The sequence below is a fragment of the Crinia signifera genome, chromosome 1 (genome assembly GCF_055691185.1).
Source record: "Crinia signifera chromosome 1, ASM5569118v1, whole genome shotgun sequence".
Taxonomy (NCBI): Eukaryota; Metazoa; Chordata; class Amphibia; order Anura; family Myobatrachidae; genus Crinia; species Crinia signifera.
The window spans coordinates 301,531,095-301,548,713 of record NC_139217.1 but is presented as its reverse complement, the minus strand read 5'-3'; the positions used below and the strand labels follow the sequence as shown (position 1 = coordinate 301,548,713).

Genomic DNA, 17,619 nt, shown 5'->3' with positions numbered 1-17,619 from the left:
GGAAGTGGGTGGGAGGAGCTGGGGCAGTGGCCAGGAGTGGGCAGAGAGGAGGACAGCGGGCTTAGAAGGTGGGGATGCATCCAGCAGCAGGACCCTGTGCTGCATTGCCGCCATTGATTGCCCGGCAGGGGTAGATCCAGAACAAAATGACAGGGGGCACCATAACAGGGAAGAGAGGGGGGTTATTTGTGCATGTTCTCAAAACAGTTGGCAATAGGGAGAGATAGAGAGACAAAGGTGGCTGCAGGGCAAGATATAGCAAGCTAGGGAAGGTGGACGGAGGGATGGGAGTGAGAGTGGGTGAGAGGTATGGGGACAGTGAGAGGGGTGAGTCTGTGAAGCACAGAGAGCGAGGGAAGAGTGAGATAGAGGGGAGTGAGGAGGTGAGTGGAAGAGAGAAAGGGGGGGGGAGAGAGAGAGGAAGGGGAGGGTGTGAGTGAGATACAAAGAGAGTAAGTGGAGACATAAAAATAGGGGGGAGAGGGATGACAGAGAGAATGTAGTAAACAAGAGGGCGCATAAGAGGTGAGAGGGGTGAGAGCGGTGGCAAAAGAAAAGGTATGTGAGAAGGAGAGAGAGAGGAGGGAGAGGGGGAAAATGAGTGACATGGATAGTAGGGGGAGCGGAAGTCAGAGAGGAGGGATAGTGAGAAAGGGAAGAGAGCGAGAAAGTGAGAGGGGGTGCATGAGAGGGGTGAGTAAGGGAGTTGGGGTAAGAGTCGTGGCAAAAGAAAGAGAAGGGTGGGTGAGAGGAGGAAAGAATGAGGGGGAGAGAGAGGTTGGGTGAGAGGGGAAAGTGAGTGACAAGAGGATAGTAGGGGAGGGGAGAGTGAGATGGGCAGAATGAGAAAGGAAAGAGAGAGAGGGAGGGAGAGGGAAGGGAGATAGAGAGATGTGTTAGATGGGGAGTGAAAGAGAGATGGAAGGAGAGAGGGAGGGGCTGTAGGGCTGGTGCAAGGTATCTCAGAACCCTAGGCAAACTATCTGCCTACCTCCCCCATATTCCCACATACACACACTAATACCCCCAGGAGCCTGAGATTGGAGGAGGAGAGGGGGAGGTATAGGAGGAGAGGAGGTGGTAGAGGAGGAGAGGGGGCAGAGAAGGAGATGGGGGTGTAGGAGAGGAGACAGGGGTTAGAGGAGGACAAGTGGGCTGGTAGAGGAGGAGAGGGGGGTTTAGAAGAGGAGAGGAGGTGGTAGAGAAGAAGACGGGGGTGGTAGAGGAGGAGACAGGGGTTTAGAGATGCTGGTAAAGGAAGATAATAGGGTTGAATAGGAGCAGAGGAGGCGGTAGAGGAGGAGAAAGGGGTGCTAGAGGAGAAAAAGAGGGAAGAGGAGAGGAAGTGGTAGAGGCGGAGAGGGGGTGGTAAAGGAGGAGATGGGGGTGGTAGAGGAGAAGAAAGGTGGTATAGGGGGAGGCAGGGGTGGTAGAGGAGAAGAGGGGTGGTATAGGGGGAGAGGGGATGGTATAGAAGAAGGAGAGGGGGTGGTATATGGAGGTGAGGTAGGGTTGTAGAGGAGAGGGTAGAAGTAGAGAAGGAGAGGGTGGAAGTAGAGAAGGGATAGCAGGCAGGTGTTTGAAAGTTACAGAAATTACTTTGCGCTTCCTAATCCTTCTTTCCCCCTCAATCAAAGTTGCGAGTGTACCTCAGGCAGCTCTCCCTCTCTCCAGGCAGCCGCCTCCCGCTCACCGGCATGCCGGGCCTCTTGAGGGGGCGGGGAGTGTTGTTCAGCGCAGGGGAGGTTAGGGGGAATGTGCTGCAGACTTCTGAAGGTCCTCGCATGTGTTTTGGTGTGTGCCTCCCCAGGGGGTCTACGGTACTCTATGGAGGGGAGGAGGTGGGACAGTGATGTGGATGTGCTGCTGTCCCGTGTCCCCCTTTCAGCATTACAGACTTGGGGCACAGGAGCGCGACAAGTCGCTGAGCTGCTAGCAGGATCCCCTGCACACAGCAGATCGGCATACAGAAAGGCCAAATCTGCATGTGTCTGTCTGTGCTTCTGGCAGGAGACGCTGCACAAGGAAAAGCCAGGGCTGCATGTGCCTCTGACAGGAAGCGCTGCAAACGGGAGAGCTGGAGGCAGCACACACAATTGCGAGCCCGTGCCTCTAGCTGGGGACTCTGCGCATGGGAAAGACGGGGCTGGCGATGTTCAAAAGAAGTGCCGCTGAAAGGGCAGCTCCGCTGATGGCTGGTGAGTGGGGAGCATTGGGGAAATATGCCTGTCACAACCCTTTCAAGCCCCTCATCTCCATCCTCTCCACATTCCCACGGCCTCCCCTCCCCCCACCTTGTTCCCCACCTCCTCTAACTCCCCTGTTCTTTCCACCACTCCCTCCCTCTCTCTCTCTCTCCCCCCTACCTCTTCTCTCTCTCTCGTTCTTTCCTCCACCCCTTTTCTCACCCCCTGCTCTTATCTTTCTCTCCCCAAACCCCCTCTCTTTACTTTCTTTCTTACTCCCCTGACCCTCTTTTTCTCTCACTTTCTAACCCCCCCCCCAATCTCCCCTCTATCCTTATTTCTCGCTCTGCCCTAGTCTCTCTCTTTCTCCACCCTTCCTCCATCTCTCTCTCTTCCCTTCCTCTTCTTAACACCCTCTCAATTAGTCTCTCCTTCTTCCTCTCCATTACATGGGCCCTTATTCTGGTCGGTGCGGATATATCCGCGTGCGTTCGGGCCGCCAATGTTTTGTGTCTGCGCATGTGCAGAGGCGTCTCTGCGCATGTGCGAGCGGGGCGTACGGCCAAATCCCGCATGATATGTGAACACTCCGAACAGGGGGTGGAGAGGGGCGTGAAGGGCTATTTGGGCTCATTACCATATGCATACGCCCCGAGTTTCATGGGCGTTCCCATGCAAACACTGGGCGTACGTATGGTAATGTGGCCGTGACGCACGTGTAGGGGGCGGACATATGACATCGCCGGATGTCAGCTGCCCGCCCAGATCCCTGCTTTTGCATGGAAAAATGACCGTGTGGTCTGAGGTTGCGGGAGCTGGTGGAGCACACAGTCCTGCATTCGATGGTCTGCGACCATCGAATGATGGGGGAGGTTCCCTTAGATGGAGGAGGCGTATTCCGTGAAAAATACACGTGCGGTCCGTTCGGCCAGCTTCTTACCGCGTACGGACGGAGTTGGCAATCCGTATGGAAGGCGGGGTTTCGCACGCACGGTCCTGTCCACATAATCGGATCCGGCCGCACCGATCAGAATAAGGGCCATAATGAGGAGAGACAGGGAGTCTCTCCCATACACCCTCACTCACTCCCTGTCTGTCCCGGACACTCTCTCTCTCTCTCATGACAATGGTGGGGTGGGGTGCCCTTCCAAAGTTTTACTATGGGGCCCTCAGAGTTTCAGTTATGCCCCTGGGGGTGTGTTTATGCAAATGCAGCTCATACCACTAGTAGTGATGCCAATCTATGGGCCATATGCCCTAAGCGTCAAAAGTGATAAACAACCAGCTTCTGTATGACATTTTTCAAACTCAGTCTGTGACATTGCAGGTAGAGCGGATTGGCTGGCTGTTTATCACTCTCCAATTTATAATTTTTTGAAGCTTAGAGCATCTGGCCCACAGTATATTTATATAGAGGAAGTTAACATTAGTATGGGTTTTAATATATATCTTAACCTTGTGCCTTTTTTCCATATTACCTTTATATACATTGTACTTTTTAAATTCTATTACTATTAAGTGTTTGATTAATTATTTTGCTTTGCTGCCTAATAAAGCTATTTGGAACGCCTTAAATGCTGTGCTTTGCTCTGTGTAGCTGGGTCTATGGCAGACATCAGTACACATTTCTCTTCACTGCTTATGCTGCATCTTAGCAGAGACACGGACACCACAGATCTAGATAAGAACTCACAGGCCTTTAGTGGCACAGAGAGGGGAGTGGGTACTCTTTACCCAGGAGTCGGACCAAGACTATTGGAGGGGCCAAGACCCACTGCACCCCCCATTGCAGGAGGTTCTTTGGGCAGGGAAATGAGGACTGGCTGCTGTAGCAACCTCTCCCAGCACAACACTATGGGCAGTATTCAATGAGAAAAATTCTGCGTGCATGGAGAGAGATTTTTTTCTCTCGCGATGCACTCGCCCTGTTCCGGAGGGCTCGCTGCCACTCCTGCTCCCACTATTCAATGTGGTTAAGACTCGCCGCCACTCGCCTCTGCAGCGGACGAGCATACGCGGCAGGGAGCTGGCAGGGAGCCGGAGGACGGTGGCAGCCAGGGAGATTAAAGTCTCCCTGGCTGCCCCAGAACATATGTGGAGGGGAGGTGGGCTCACCGGGACCCAGGCAGCACAAGCTGCCCCCCCCTATAGCCAGCAGGGGACCCAGTATTCTCTGCACCCGATCGTGCATATGTAATGATTGGATGCAGTGAATATATGAATATCTAATGAGCGGCTCGAGAGCTCCGGCCCCCTGCTGACTGCTCTGTGTAAAAAAAAAAATAATATATATATATATATATATATATATATATATATATATATTTTTTTTTATTAAATATATATTCATGTGCCATAAGCACATGAATAAAAATAGCATGCCCCTTCACAGAAAAAAAAAAAAAAAACTTTTAGTTTAAAAGTTCACATTCCAGTTCTCCATGAAAAGATGGAGAATTGCTACACGGAGAGACACGGCGAAAATCACTTAGAAAGATGGCAAAAATATCACATTGAATAGGGTGGTTCACTTTTGGAGAGCAAAATGCTCCTTCCAACGTGAAAATAGCACAAACTCGCCATAAAACACGGCAAATTTTTCTCATTGAATACTGCCCATTGCACATATTACAGTGTGCTGCGCTAGAGTGTGAGGCATAAGCAGTCAGTCGCCTCTCCCAATGGTGTAGATGTATGAAGCAGTGACAAGGGAGGAGGAGAAGTGATAAAGTACCTGGTACTTTATCACCAGCCAATCAGCTCCTGAATGTTAACAGGCTGGGTTTAAAAAGGGACAGTTAGGAGCTGTTTCGCCAGTGATAAAGTACCAGGCACTTGATCACTTCACCTCCCTTATCGGTACTTCTTACATCTACCCCACAATGTAATGTGCAGGGGAGTGATTGCACCCACCTGATGCTTCCTCCTCCATGGCTGCTGCTGTCCGTACTCCTCTAAGGGAATGTATTGACACACCTCCACCCATTCCCCACTCATTTTTCTGGTCCCGGCAAGGCTGTCGGCACCACTGAAGGCCTTAGTACTTTAGCCTAGATTAGAACAAATTTCAGATTCATAGAGCACTTGCCCAGCAGCCAAGTGTTATGGACTACTACGGGAAATGGGTGGCCAGCTGACACCCACTGACGTCAGCTGTCCGCCCCCAGCACCTGCATCACGAACGCATTAGCAAGGGAATGCTCAGCTGGGCGCTTTCCTTTACCACCCCCCCCCAATTGGTAGGATGGCAAATACGCAATTTGCCGCTCCTGCATTAAGCGGCTGCAAGAGGGGCTGTGGCCATCTGCTGCAGAAGCTTGGCTACAATTACATAGTGAATAGTATCTTATATTATAGTAACTACAGCTAGTACATACATGTAGAGAATACAACCTAGTCCTATGCAGTATAATGTAACATATGTATTATGTAGAATACATGTGCAGAGTTTAAAACCCGATTCCTATAATGGGAGGTGGGGAAGTGGGGCCAGTCCAACACTGATCAAAGCTAAAATGGCTTTATCCATATGTGCCAAGTCCCAGAATAAGATGCATTTGCACAGGGTCTGATTAGGCTCAAGCCCTTGCAGGTCACAGAATGCCTAATTTATTCTATACAGAATTCTTTCCACATGTAAAGATCTATATACTGATATAACAAGGAAAAGTTGAATCGGAAGGAAGGCCCTTCTAAAGAAACCGAGATAGGATTGAAAATACGCTGTGCTGTGTAAGTGGGGTACGTCCCAGTCTACACCTCTATATATACACTGGGTGAAGGTATATCCATTTTCTGGGAAGGAAACACCCCTATGAGAGGCTTCATACCGTTTTTGAAGCGAATTGTGGTCCCACTTACAGACAAAAGAAACCTTTATGTGAGGAGCACATCCTTTTTTTGGTGTGAGTAGGGTACACTACCCCTCTAAATAATTAAACCCACTTCTATATAAAAAGGTGGTGGTCATAACAACCCAGGACCCTATAAGAACGTACTACACCCAGTGCATGGTGCCAGAGTGCCCCAGGCGGGGGGGCTCCGGCACGCTCACCCGCTCCATGGGGGGGGGGGGGGATGCGGCCGCCGCTTCGCTCCGGGCGGGGGTCGAGTTGGCGGCGGGAGATGTGGTAAAGGCCGTACCACTTTGTGGGCTCCAGGAGGGTCTATACGGGCACTACCCACGACGTAGACAATGACCAGCACGGGGTGGGCTCACTTACCTGCTGCCAGCACATTCCTGCTGCTCTTCTCAGCCAGAGCTTTGCCGCTGCTCACTACCGCCCTCCAGTTACCGGCGCCCTAGGCAAATGCCTAAGGCTGCCTAGTGGTGGCGCCGGCCCTGACTACACCATATTCTGTTCTTTCTCTTTTTCATACCCCCGTTACAGAGAGAAAGAAAACAGAAAAAAATAAGCTTTCCATTTGAACAAAGATGAAGAATTATTCAAGATATCTATAATAGGCTGTGAGCGCGGTGTGCGACAGGGAAAGACATTTCTGTTATTCTTTTTTGGTCTTAATTTATTCTATGCTTGTTAGCCATCACCTGTCCCAATGTACTGTGGGGTGTGAAGTTCTTAAGGCCCATGTGCAGCCAGTATAAATATGCCACTGGCCTAGGGCACCTGGAACCTTTAATAATTTCGGAGCTTTAATGCAGTAGGCAATGCCATCTTCAGACGGCATCATCCTGTCGAAACCTATGGGCCCTTGTAATTCTCCAGCCCGCCCCATAGATGACATCAGCATCAGACCCATATCCAATCCCAGGTGCGACCTGGCATTTGTGATGTGAAAGGGGTATTAGTCTATTAAGTATCATTTCCATAATATGGCCTATTCCTGGCTTAAAGACTGCAATGAGGAAAAATTGTAGACAGAAATCAAGATAGATGAAGCATTTACAGTTAGTAAATCAGGACACTTCTTCTCAAATGTCTGAGGCTTTATTTTCATTAATAATTTGGCCTTATTAACAATAATATACACATACAATGAAAATATAATAAAAACTATGAGAACAGAGTGAAATAAAATAAAGCAAATCAGGAAAAAAATTAATTTGAAGACAATTACGGGCACAAACAGCAGTACAGTTATCGCCACTTGGGCCGGGCATAACTAAAACATAAATGAATGTTGGCAAAGCTGAGGGTAAAGATTTTCAGAGATACTATTTTTTTTAAGCAGCCATGTGAATGTTGTTCTCTAGGTCATTGTCAGAGGTACTCTTGCTACAGAGAAACAGTTTATGTTAATAAGACATTGATAATTTAACCAAAACCGTGAGAATTCATACAGAAAGGCACATATATTTTAGGAACTCCAGTCTGTTGGAAGAGAGACGTACAGATTATGGGCCTTCTTCTGTTTTTCTAAGTACAGATTATGGGCCAGATGTACTAAGCTTTAAAAGTGATAAAATGGAGAGTGATAAACAGCTAGCCAATCAGCTCCTGCCTGATATTTTTCAAACCCAGCCTGTGACATGGCATTATCACTCTCCATTTTATCACTTTTGAAGCTTGATACATCTGGCCCTGTATCAGGACAGGAAAATATTGCCTTCCTAGATAAATCCATTTATATCATACACTACAAAATATTAATATTTATTTACAAATACAGACAAAATATCCCCATTATAGGTCCCATTGGAACGGAGTAATAGGACCTGTCAATACATGGATACCTTAGGCTACATACATCTATATACAGTTTGCTTGTAAGCGATAGTGTTTTGTCAACCTATTAGCTACATTTTTGCTGATGGCGGTCGTGTCACATGCAGATTGCACATTTGCCATAATATTGCTGAACATAATTAAATGATGGGTAATATTAGAGTTGGAGCAGTTCCATTGAGTGTCATGGGCTGATTAACAAATACAAAACCCATAAACACCACAGGGGAGGAAACGCTCCTTATTTCTCATTGCAGCACAGTTACCGTATAGTTCATTTAATTCATATTTTTTTGCATACTGTTGCTTCAAATGCCATCTTCAGAACATTAAAACATTGGACTTCATTAACCAAGATAGAACCAGTCTACCTGTACACATTTTGCAGTGTGCAGTTATTAATAAAAAAAGACTGTATAAAAGCTTAAATTTGCATGGATGTTTTCAAGACTAGACTAGAACTAGGATTATTTTTTGGACCGGTTGTCTGGTTTGACATTTATATTTTTTTTAATACATCATTTTTTTAATTTTTATTTTATTTTATTTTTTTGCTATTTTTTTCTGACCAGAACAGTTATTTTTGGGGGGTACTTCGCATATAAGAATTCATTTTTTTTTTAAATTGTTGATAATTTAAGAAACAAAGACATAACATGACTCTTTACTTTGTTTCATTTTTAGAGTTAGGTTTTATAATAAATCAGCCATTTAATATCAAAGGCTAGTTACTCATATAGCACGTACATTTAATATGGATCTGAACACATCGTCCCAGGTAAAGTCTCAAGGCTTAAAAGTGCAGTTAAAGGTCCCGCAAAGGAACACATTGATAAGAATATATTTTATATAAGTGCATTCTCGAATCAATATTCTAAATAGAGTCCACTGCTTGGGGGAGGAGCATACAAGTGGATGACATGCTGCATGACCTTTCCTGCAAGGTGGCAATAACATTACTGTTTGGGCCTCGGAACGTGGACATTCTGTTACCCCTTTTCTGATGGTTCCAGTAGCAGCATTTCCGTGGGCACAGATTCCTGCCCAGTTGTCTGAATTTCTGCCGGAAACTCTTGTTGATCCAGAAGTACACAAAGCAGTTTAGGAAACCATTTCCACTTGGAAGCCACAAGGCCACAAACTCCACCCATTCTGGAACCCGGTCATGTGTAATTGCTGAAAAGGAAAAAGTAAAGATCACAATGTGCATCCAAATGAAAATTCATATAAAAGGTTTCACCACAAATCATGTGTATATTTGCATTACTAACGATACTTATTTTTCTATATGTAGTGTACCTGCTCCTATCGTCGCAAAAATATCAATTTACTGTGGGCCTGATTCAGACCTGTTATCTGGGCTGTGTGTAAATCGCAGCCTAGCAAACCGGTAAATGCCGTCTAGTCAAATGATTTGTTTGCCACTCGTAATGAAAAAGTCAGCCTCATTTAAACTCTGTCCTCCGAATTCGGTGCTGGTACTGAGGTCATGTGACACTAGCTGCCTTTCCCAAGCAGACAGGGACCATCGGGAATGCCCAGCGCATTTCTATGGGCATGCTCATAATATGCTGCTTGTTCACCCTGGCCACCCTCTTCCCTCCTCTAATAAACAAAGGTCATTCGCAGCACCCCCCCCCCCCCCCCCCCCACATTGGACCCAGGCAAGCATCACTCATTGATGGACAGATTGTCATGCCGTTGCGGGGACAGCAGTATTGACAGTTTCCGAAAAACTAATATTTACTATATACATTACAAAGCATAACAAAAGCACAGAAAACAAAATTGAGAAGTGGATAGAATAATTGTGTGCTTAATGGTTAATCTGCTTTTTTTAAATGCTACCTTAAGTCGCTAACTTCAGAAGAAGCACATTTGGTTGCTTACTGTTTGTAACAGATATTAGCAGTGTTAAAATTCGGAGTGGAATATTAAAGTTGTGTCAATGTTGACACTTGAGCACATGGACCCCTATTAGTGCGCCACTTCACTCGTCATGCTTCGAGACAGTCATTGTCCACGTGGATGGTAAGGTTTGAAGAGGTTAAAAGAAGAAGAAATTCCCCCAAAACTCATGTCGGCCTTTTCCTGGGATATTGTCACTAGGTCTACAAGCATTAGGTCGACATAACTGAAGGTCGACATGACTGGACATGGGTTGGGTCAACACAAGCATTAGTTCGACATGGGGTTTTTCACTTTTTTGAGCTCACAGGCGGTATTTCATGCCCTACCATCCACTAGAGCAGGCATTCCCAACCACGGTCCTCAAGGCACACCATCAGTGCAGGTTTTGTAGATATCCAGGCTTGAGCATAGGTGACTTAATTAGTATTTGAGGGATTCTGATTAAACCATCTGTGCTCAAGCCTGGATATCACTAAAACCTGCACTGTGGGTGTGCCTTGAGGACCGTGGTTGGGAATGCCTGCACTAGAGCATGGTGGGAGTATAAAATAGTTTGCCGAGCATAGCAAGGCACCGTGCACAAAGCATAGCAAGCCCTGCGAGGGGACAAGGTGCTACATTTCAGTGTCCATGTTTACTGCGTTGAAATTCAGGATAAAAAAAAAGTGAAAATCCCCATGTCGACCTAATGACCCTGTGGACCTTCATTCTTGTCAACCTACTTGCTGTCTATCCAATGACCCATACCCCTTTTACTTGGGTTGAACCTTTGACCATTTCAACCATATGCATGTTTACTATATCGTGTCGACCTACCATCTGGATCCAGTTAAAGTCAACTGAACATATTGGTACATACAAAAGGACTGTTTCCCTGCTAATGCAAGCTTGGAGATGCCCACTTGGGGCGGGCAGCTGACATCACATGATTTCAGCACCCACCCCGAATTTGGAAATCAGCGGCCAATGGCCATATGAAAAGCACTGACTTACTTTTCAGACTGAAAAAAATCATTTTGATGGCGAGCGGCCATTGCATGATTTAATGCGAGGGGATGTGTTACCGTACACATCCTCTCACATGCTGCCGAGGTGATTCGCTGGGCAGACGGCATTTACCTGTTCACTAGGCTGCGCTTACATGCAGCCTAGCGAACATGTCTGAATCAGGCCCAGGTTCAGTAGGGGAAGGTAAAACTGTACAACATTTATTGGCCTCAAGATATTATTTGACATTGTCGCTTTGTCTAGGTCTACAGTCATAAGGATAACTAAAAAGGTCAACATGAACAAGGTCGACAAAGGTCAACATGAACAAGGTCGACAAAGGTCCACATGAGTTGTACATGTTTATTGTGTCTATGTCAACATCTGTAGAAATCAACACCGTATAAGTATACCGCTGCGCTCACCTTGCTTCAGGCACGGTGCTTTGCTGCACTGGGCATGCTATTATAATCTAACACTATACCCACATGGATGGTAAAGTAAAGTATTTTTTACAAAAAAACATGAAAAACTCTCCGCCCTTTTGATCGTAGATGTATGGATACCATATAAAACCGACTAACATTAGAAGGGGTCATTGTATATGCTGGAGAAATGGAATTCAGCAAAATGAAATTACACCAGAGTTGGATTATATCATGGGGCCCCAAGCAACATACATGCTTTGGGTGCCCATTTACCTCTCTATTTTGTAGGGGGTGCAGTAAAAAACTAGCTTAGCTTATCAATCTACCATATTGTATGCCATGCATAAAGACATAGTTGCTTACCTTCAGTGGTGGCGCCAGAGGTGGGACTCCAGCTCAGTCCAAACTTCAAATGAAAGGAGCAGCCCCAACTGCCAACTGAGTCAGCATTTGGGGTGGCAGTTTGTGTGGCTCCCCTATTTGAAATTTGGACTGTCCTGCAGCACCTCCTATGTAGACGCCACAGCCCTAAATATGAAACAATCCATCGTGATAGGGACTGCTAATAATTCCAGTAATACCACAATTATTAATATCTTTTATAAAGTACATTATTCAGAGGTGGGTTTTCCGCAAGGCAACATAGGCTCCTGCCAAGGGCCCAGCAAGTTTCAAGGAGCCCCATAAAGATACCCTCGACGTCCCAAAATTTCCCAAAAGGAGCACTGAGCGACTACCGTGTGACGTCATAACATCACAAGGACCTGCTCACACTCCCAAAGTTCTTTGATCAGATACACAAAGTGGTCTCATCCACTGTATGTTGGCAGCCAGTTAACTTTAAATCACTTTAAACCACAGAGGTAGTAAGCTTTCATCCAAAAGACCTAAACTCGGATTCAGATTTTATACACAATGCCAATGATCATGCAGCCGAGCATATATTGGTACACTGTACACATACAAAGTACTCTAAAACCCCGTACACACGGGGGATATATATTGCTTGCAATATATGGCTGAGCAATATATTGCTCAGTTTCTCCTTTTCATCAGCGGCCAGAGATGGTCGCTGATGAAAAGGAACCTCTGCCGGGGGAGCCCCAGAGGTAATCAGCTGGTCGCAGGATCAAGCTCTTGCGGCCAGCGATTAGAATGGGGCTGAAAACAGGAGCGCGCACCCGGCGTCACTGGCAATATGGTCGCCAGCGACCATATTCCCAGCGATTTCAGCCCCTATCGCCCCCGTGTGTACACAGCTTAATAATGCCACCTGCAATCAGCAGCAAAAATCTAGTGCTGTATATGGTTTGAGCAAGGAGGGCCCCAAACGGATATCTTGCCTAGAGCCCCATGAGGTCATCTTGGATTATGTTTGTATGAAACTGGAAAGTCAGAGGTGCATGTTTGTTGGGTTTTTATTTCTAAAATAAACTAATTTTAGAAGTATTAAAAACTGGAAAGAATGTGAAATACTGGACTTTACAATACATTGTAATGGTATGGCAAGTACTAAGTTGGTGTCTTACCGTTATACAGAATAGTGACCATGCACGGTGCCCAGCATGTGTAGAAGACGCAGACCACAGGAATCAATACCTTAGAAGCAGCATCACTCCTTCGTTGTCCTTTGGTTGTACACAGGTTGTTACTTATGCCAACTAGCTTGCTCCCAGTCACATTCTCACACACTGTGGGGATACCCAAATTCTGGTTTCTGCCAGAGAGGCCCACACTCATGCGCCTGCTCTGCTTCCTTGCAACCAGCCACAGTCGCACGTTGGCAAATGTGACTATAGCTGAGCAAGGGAAAAAGATGACTGTTGTGAGCAGGAGAGAGTAAACCATATTACTGGCATAGTCTGGGTTACAGATAAGAGAAGCCCGGGAAAAATAGACATTGATTATTTTACCACCAGGAATGGAAATAGGAAGTAAGAAGATAGGTGGCAACAACCAAGCTGCTGCTATTAATAGCTTGACCCGGCGGCGGCTCATTACTCTGTTATAGTGCAAGGGAAAGAATACAGCCACATAGCGCTCCAGACTGATGGTGGCCAGAGAGTAGATGGAAGAGGCAAACACAGAAGAGTTGAGGTAAGCCACTATGTGACAGTAAGCTCCGAGAGCGGAATCTTCACTGTCATCACCTGGCTCCAGAACAAGGCTTCCATACAAATTGAGCGGTACCACAACCAAGGCCAATGTGACATCTGTGCCAGTCAAGGAGATCAAGATGTAGCGACTGTTACAGGACCAACCAGAAACTGATGAGGCGATGACTAGCATTACAAACAGGTTCCCCAATATAATAAGACACCCCAACGCTGTGATGATTCCAATTTTCAGGGCATAGTTATTTTCGGTGAACCACCACCTTTCTGCCATGCGCTTCTGGTCCATCTCCATAGTGCTTATGTTCCAGGTAGAGAAGTTGGTCAAGGCCCTAAGCAAATAAGACAGCATGACTGAATTGAAAAAGGTTGCAGTGGAGCAGTGTTCAAGAGATGGGGATGCAACCTACAAAGGACATATTAAAACAGTAGGTCAGTGATATCAGCAGCCATTACTATAAAGCAAATATTACATTGTAGCAAGAAATTACAGACCCATTTCATTAGGTACAAAATGCTCTGCTCTTGGATTTCCCTCACCTGTGGTAAAACATTTCTTGTCAATGAAGTAGTTCAGCACATCTGATGGCAATCATACACTGGAAGTCCATAAACAGAGAATTTTGGACCTAATGGAATGAGTCATGTTGGAGGGTATGAAATGATAGGATTAACATGTCGAGGGGGAGGGCAATTCTGAGCAGGGAGTGGGTGAGTCTAGTTATCCTTACAAACACCTCAGCTGCAGGATAATTGCATGTATGAAATTATAGGATTAACATGTCGAGGGGGAGGGCAATTCTGAGCAGGGAGTGGGTGAGTCTAGTTATCCTTACGAACACCTCAGCAGGATAATCACCACCATTTTGTAAGGCTGGCTCCTCAAAGAGCAGCTTTTCAGAAGTGATACTTTAGGCAGTGAAGCATGATAAATGCCTCTGAGTGCCAAGTAAACACAGCAAATTTAAAACCTAATTATTAATAGTAATGAGAACTAGACCCATCAGACACTTCGCTAGATTCCTACAAGATTCCCTTCATATTATGGCAGAGTGCACGAAACTCAGTAAAAGTCAAAATGGAAATCTAAATCTCTACAGTCATGTGCCCTGTAATTTCCCGATTCTGATGTGGGAATAAAGTTAAGGCGCGTACACACGGCAGCGATTTTGTATAATATCGCGGGAAATATGGTCGCTAAGCGACCATATTGCCCACGATGGGAGTGCGCACCGGCGATATATCGCCGGGTGCGCGCTCCTGTTTTTACCCCTGTAGTGATCGGTGGTCGCAGGTTCCTTGCCTTTTCATACCAAATCAAAATCAGGCCTAAAAACTCTTCTAAGCGCATCCTTGTATAGTAGACTGTTCAACTGCAATTACAAGCTTGTCAAAAGTGGTAGTATTGGATTTCCAAAGATAAATAAATATTGTAGGAGGGGTTCAGATATTCACTGGAATCCTGACTAAAGGCCCATACACACTAGAAGATTAGCTTTCCAATCTGTCTGGTTGGAATGAAAATCTGGAAATATTTGGGAGCAAATGACAATTGACCATTTGTTTCTAAACATGGAAAACAGACACAAATTGGTCCAAGAAACAAAATGGACGATTTAAGGCCCATACACACTAGAAGATATGAAAGATATTGGTGAACAATTTCCCTTTAGCTGATCAGGAGAAATATTGTGCATCCACACTGAACAATCGTTGCAAACTGCATGAGCAATACCGGCAAATTGACCTGCATGTCCGGAAGAGGTCGAGATCATTAAAAACGAGCAGGGGCGCATTGCTAAAGATATTAAGCATACACAATAGAATTGCCATCAATATCATTCAGAAGCCCCTTTCTGAACGAGATTGATGCCAATATCTTCTAGTGTGTATGGGCCTTTATGCAGATTACTGCTTTTGTCCATTTTCCAGCGTTCTGGAGCAAATGGTCGATTGTAATTTGTTCCCAGATTTTCATTCCAACCAGCCAATATTTTAGTGTGTATGGGCCTTTAGGTTTAAGGTACTTTAAGCACTAGGGGGGAATTTGTGACAAGGTGCCCATACACGGTGCAATGTGTACTGTGCATTTTGGACTAGATCACATTGCATCTAGTTCAAAATGCTGCAATATACTAAAGCAGCATGCGTTTTGAAATAGATGTGATACGATCTAGTTCAAAAAGTACATGCTGCACTTACTTTTTGGACTTTGCAATGTGATGTGAACAGGAGCTCGCTTCGGAAGCCCAAACGCATTGTGTGTGGGCAAATATAGCCTGCAGAGGAAAAACTAGGTGCAAGGTACAGGGGTTAGGCCCTAACATGGAGGTTAGACTGAGGGAAGCTAAGAATACTTACCCGATTACCATTGTCTGGATTTCTCCCTTTGAGATGCCAGGGTCAGGATTCTGACCGCCGGCATTCCCGCCTCGAGTGGTGTATGTATTCCATACAGGGCTTAAAAATGTTCCTATAAGTTATACAATGCATAGCTGAAGGCAGGGGGAACAGTTCTCGGGTGTGCTCAGGGAAGGGTACATTACAGATACACTAAGATAAGCATCAACACTGCAGAAAATCACTATACTAAGAACACAACTGTAGAAGGCTCAACATGAAATTTTGTAAGTCATTGTGAAGAGAAGTAATCTTATTTATGCCCCACCATGTAAGAGAGCAACATCTGAGAATAGCACTTGGAATTCTCTTTTCTTACACCCTTTGTATCCAGATCAGAATATTGATCACCTGAAAAAAGCTATGTTTATATCACTTGTTCCAACACATAACCAGAGCTCTGTTGCTCCATGCTATTAGAGTAGTTATATCAATTTGGAAAAGTTCTGTTTGTCATGTGTTACTATGCAGCTGCTTACCTATCACCCAGAAGTAGACTGCTAATTAAAAGGTGGACCAGCTGTACTTAATTGCCTTTTATAGATTAAAGATGACCAGCAGGGGCAGCAGAGCATCCTATATCTGGCAGTCCCACAAAGCACCTATTACTCAATCAGTATCAGTTGCCACATTATTAAACGTCAAGTTATTTTGGTGCAGAGTCAGTGCATTCCGGCACTTCATACAGTATCCCATCATGACATGTCACATACCTCCCAACATGACCCTCTCCAGGAGGGACACATTGCTCTGCTCCTGCACTTCCCTCTTGATGTATGATTACCATCACCTGTGTTGCAGCACTTTTCTCCTCAATTAACCTGCTTAACACAGGTGATGACAATCATACTGTACATTAAGGGGAAAGTGCAGAAGCAGAGCATTGTGTCCCTCCTGGCATGGATCATGTTGGGAGGTATGATGTCATGTGTATTGAATTAATCATAATATACTTTCTTAATACAGGTTTAATATCCGGTATCCGAGTATCCGTTATCCAAATTATTCCGAAAACCATACATTCCAGAAAGTGAATAAAAAATATTTTTTTTGCTAAAAACTCACTGGGGACATATGTGGCGTGAGATGTGAGATGCGATCTCAGTAGTTAATATGGTAAAACCTAAAACACCACCACTCTCCACGTCACCCCGAAGCGTGGCGAGCGCAGCGCAATGCGTCCTTCGACCTTTTCATACCCCCGCTATCCACGTCGCCGTGTAGTTGATTTGATATAGTGTGGCGAGCACAGCGAGCCACCGAGCCCGAAGCGTGGCGAGCGCAGCATACATGTAAAGTAATCTACGGGGCTCGCTACACTATATAAAATCAACTCTACGCCTGCGTGGATAGTGGGGGTATGAAAAGGTCGGAGGACGTGTACCGCTGCCGCTTGCCACGCTTTGGGGTGACGTGGAGAGTGGTGGTGTTTTAGGTGTTTTACCATATGAACTACTGAGATCGCATCTCACACCACAAAAAAGGGCATTGCGATGCGATTTCACTACACAGAATAGGCCACTAAGCAAATAGCTTAGTGGGCGCCCTGCTAGGAAACAAGTACCAATGTTTTTTTAACCCAAATTTTTTTTTTTTAATCACTTGCTGTTTTACATTTTTATTCTTCTTAAATATATCCAATCGCTTCATTATCTTGCTAAAAAAAAACATGAAATGTTCCATTTTATTTGATATTACTGTTTTAAAAAAAGTTACTGTGTTTGGTTGCACTTTATAAATAAATAAACGACAATAAAGTTAATGAGTGCGCAGGTGATCTACTACTTTAAGAACTTTTAACAGTGGCCGGGGCGGAGAACACAACAGAACTGAATAAAGAAAACTACCTGACATCACACAGCATACATCGCGGCGTTAGGTCACACCCACACACCGAGACCACGCC

The 17,619-nt window shown here is 45.4% G+C and overlaps 1 protein-coding gene across 4 annotated transcripts in view; it reads right to left on the bottom strand.

Annotated features, from left to right (window-relative positions):
- Positions 1–7,119: 7,119 nt before the first annotated feature.
- LOC146077655 (putative G-protein coupled receptor 21) overlaps positions 7,120–17,619 on the bottom strand; it is a 106,494-nt gene continuing 95,994 nt past the window's right edge. The window contains exons 1-3 of one of the 4 annotated variants that reach the window (XM_083186054.1): positions 16,193–16,313; positions 12,729–13,719; positions 7,120–9,049 (exon numbers count right to left, since the gene is read on the bottom strand). In XM_083186054.1, the coding sequence (XP_083042180.1) occupies positions 8,748–9,049; positions 12,729–13,665 (1,239 nt within the window). In that variant the 5' untranslated portion in view covers positions 13,666–13,719; positions 16,193–16,313 and the 3' untranslated portion in view covers positions 7,120–8,747. Of the gene's footprint in view, positions 9,050–12,728; positions 13,720–15,674; positions 15,759–15,981; positions 16,126–16,192; positions 16,314–17,619 lie in introns of those variants that run through there. The other 3 variants (XM_083186053.1, XM_083186055.1, XM_083186056.1) reach the window with 3 other exon arrangements.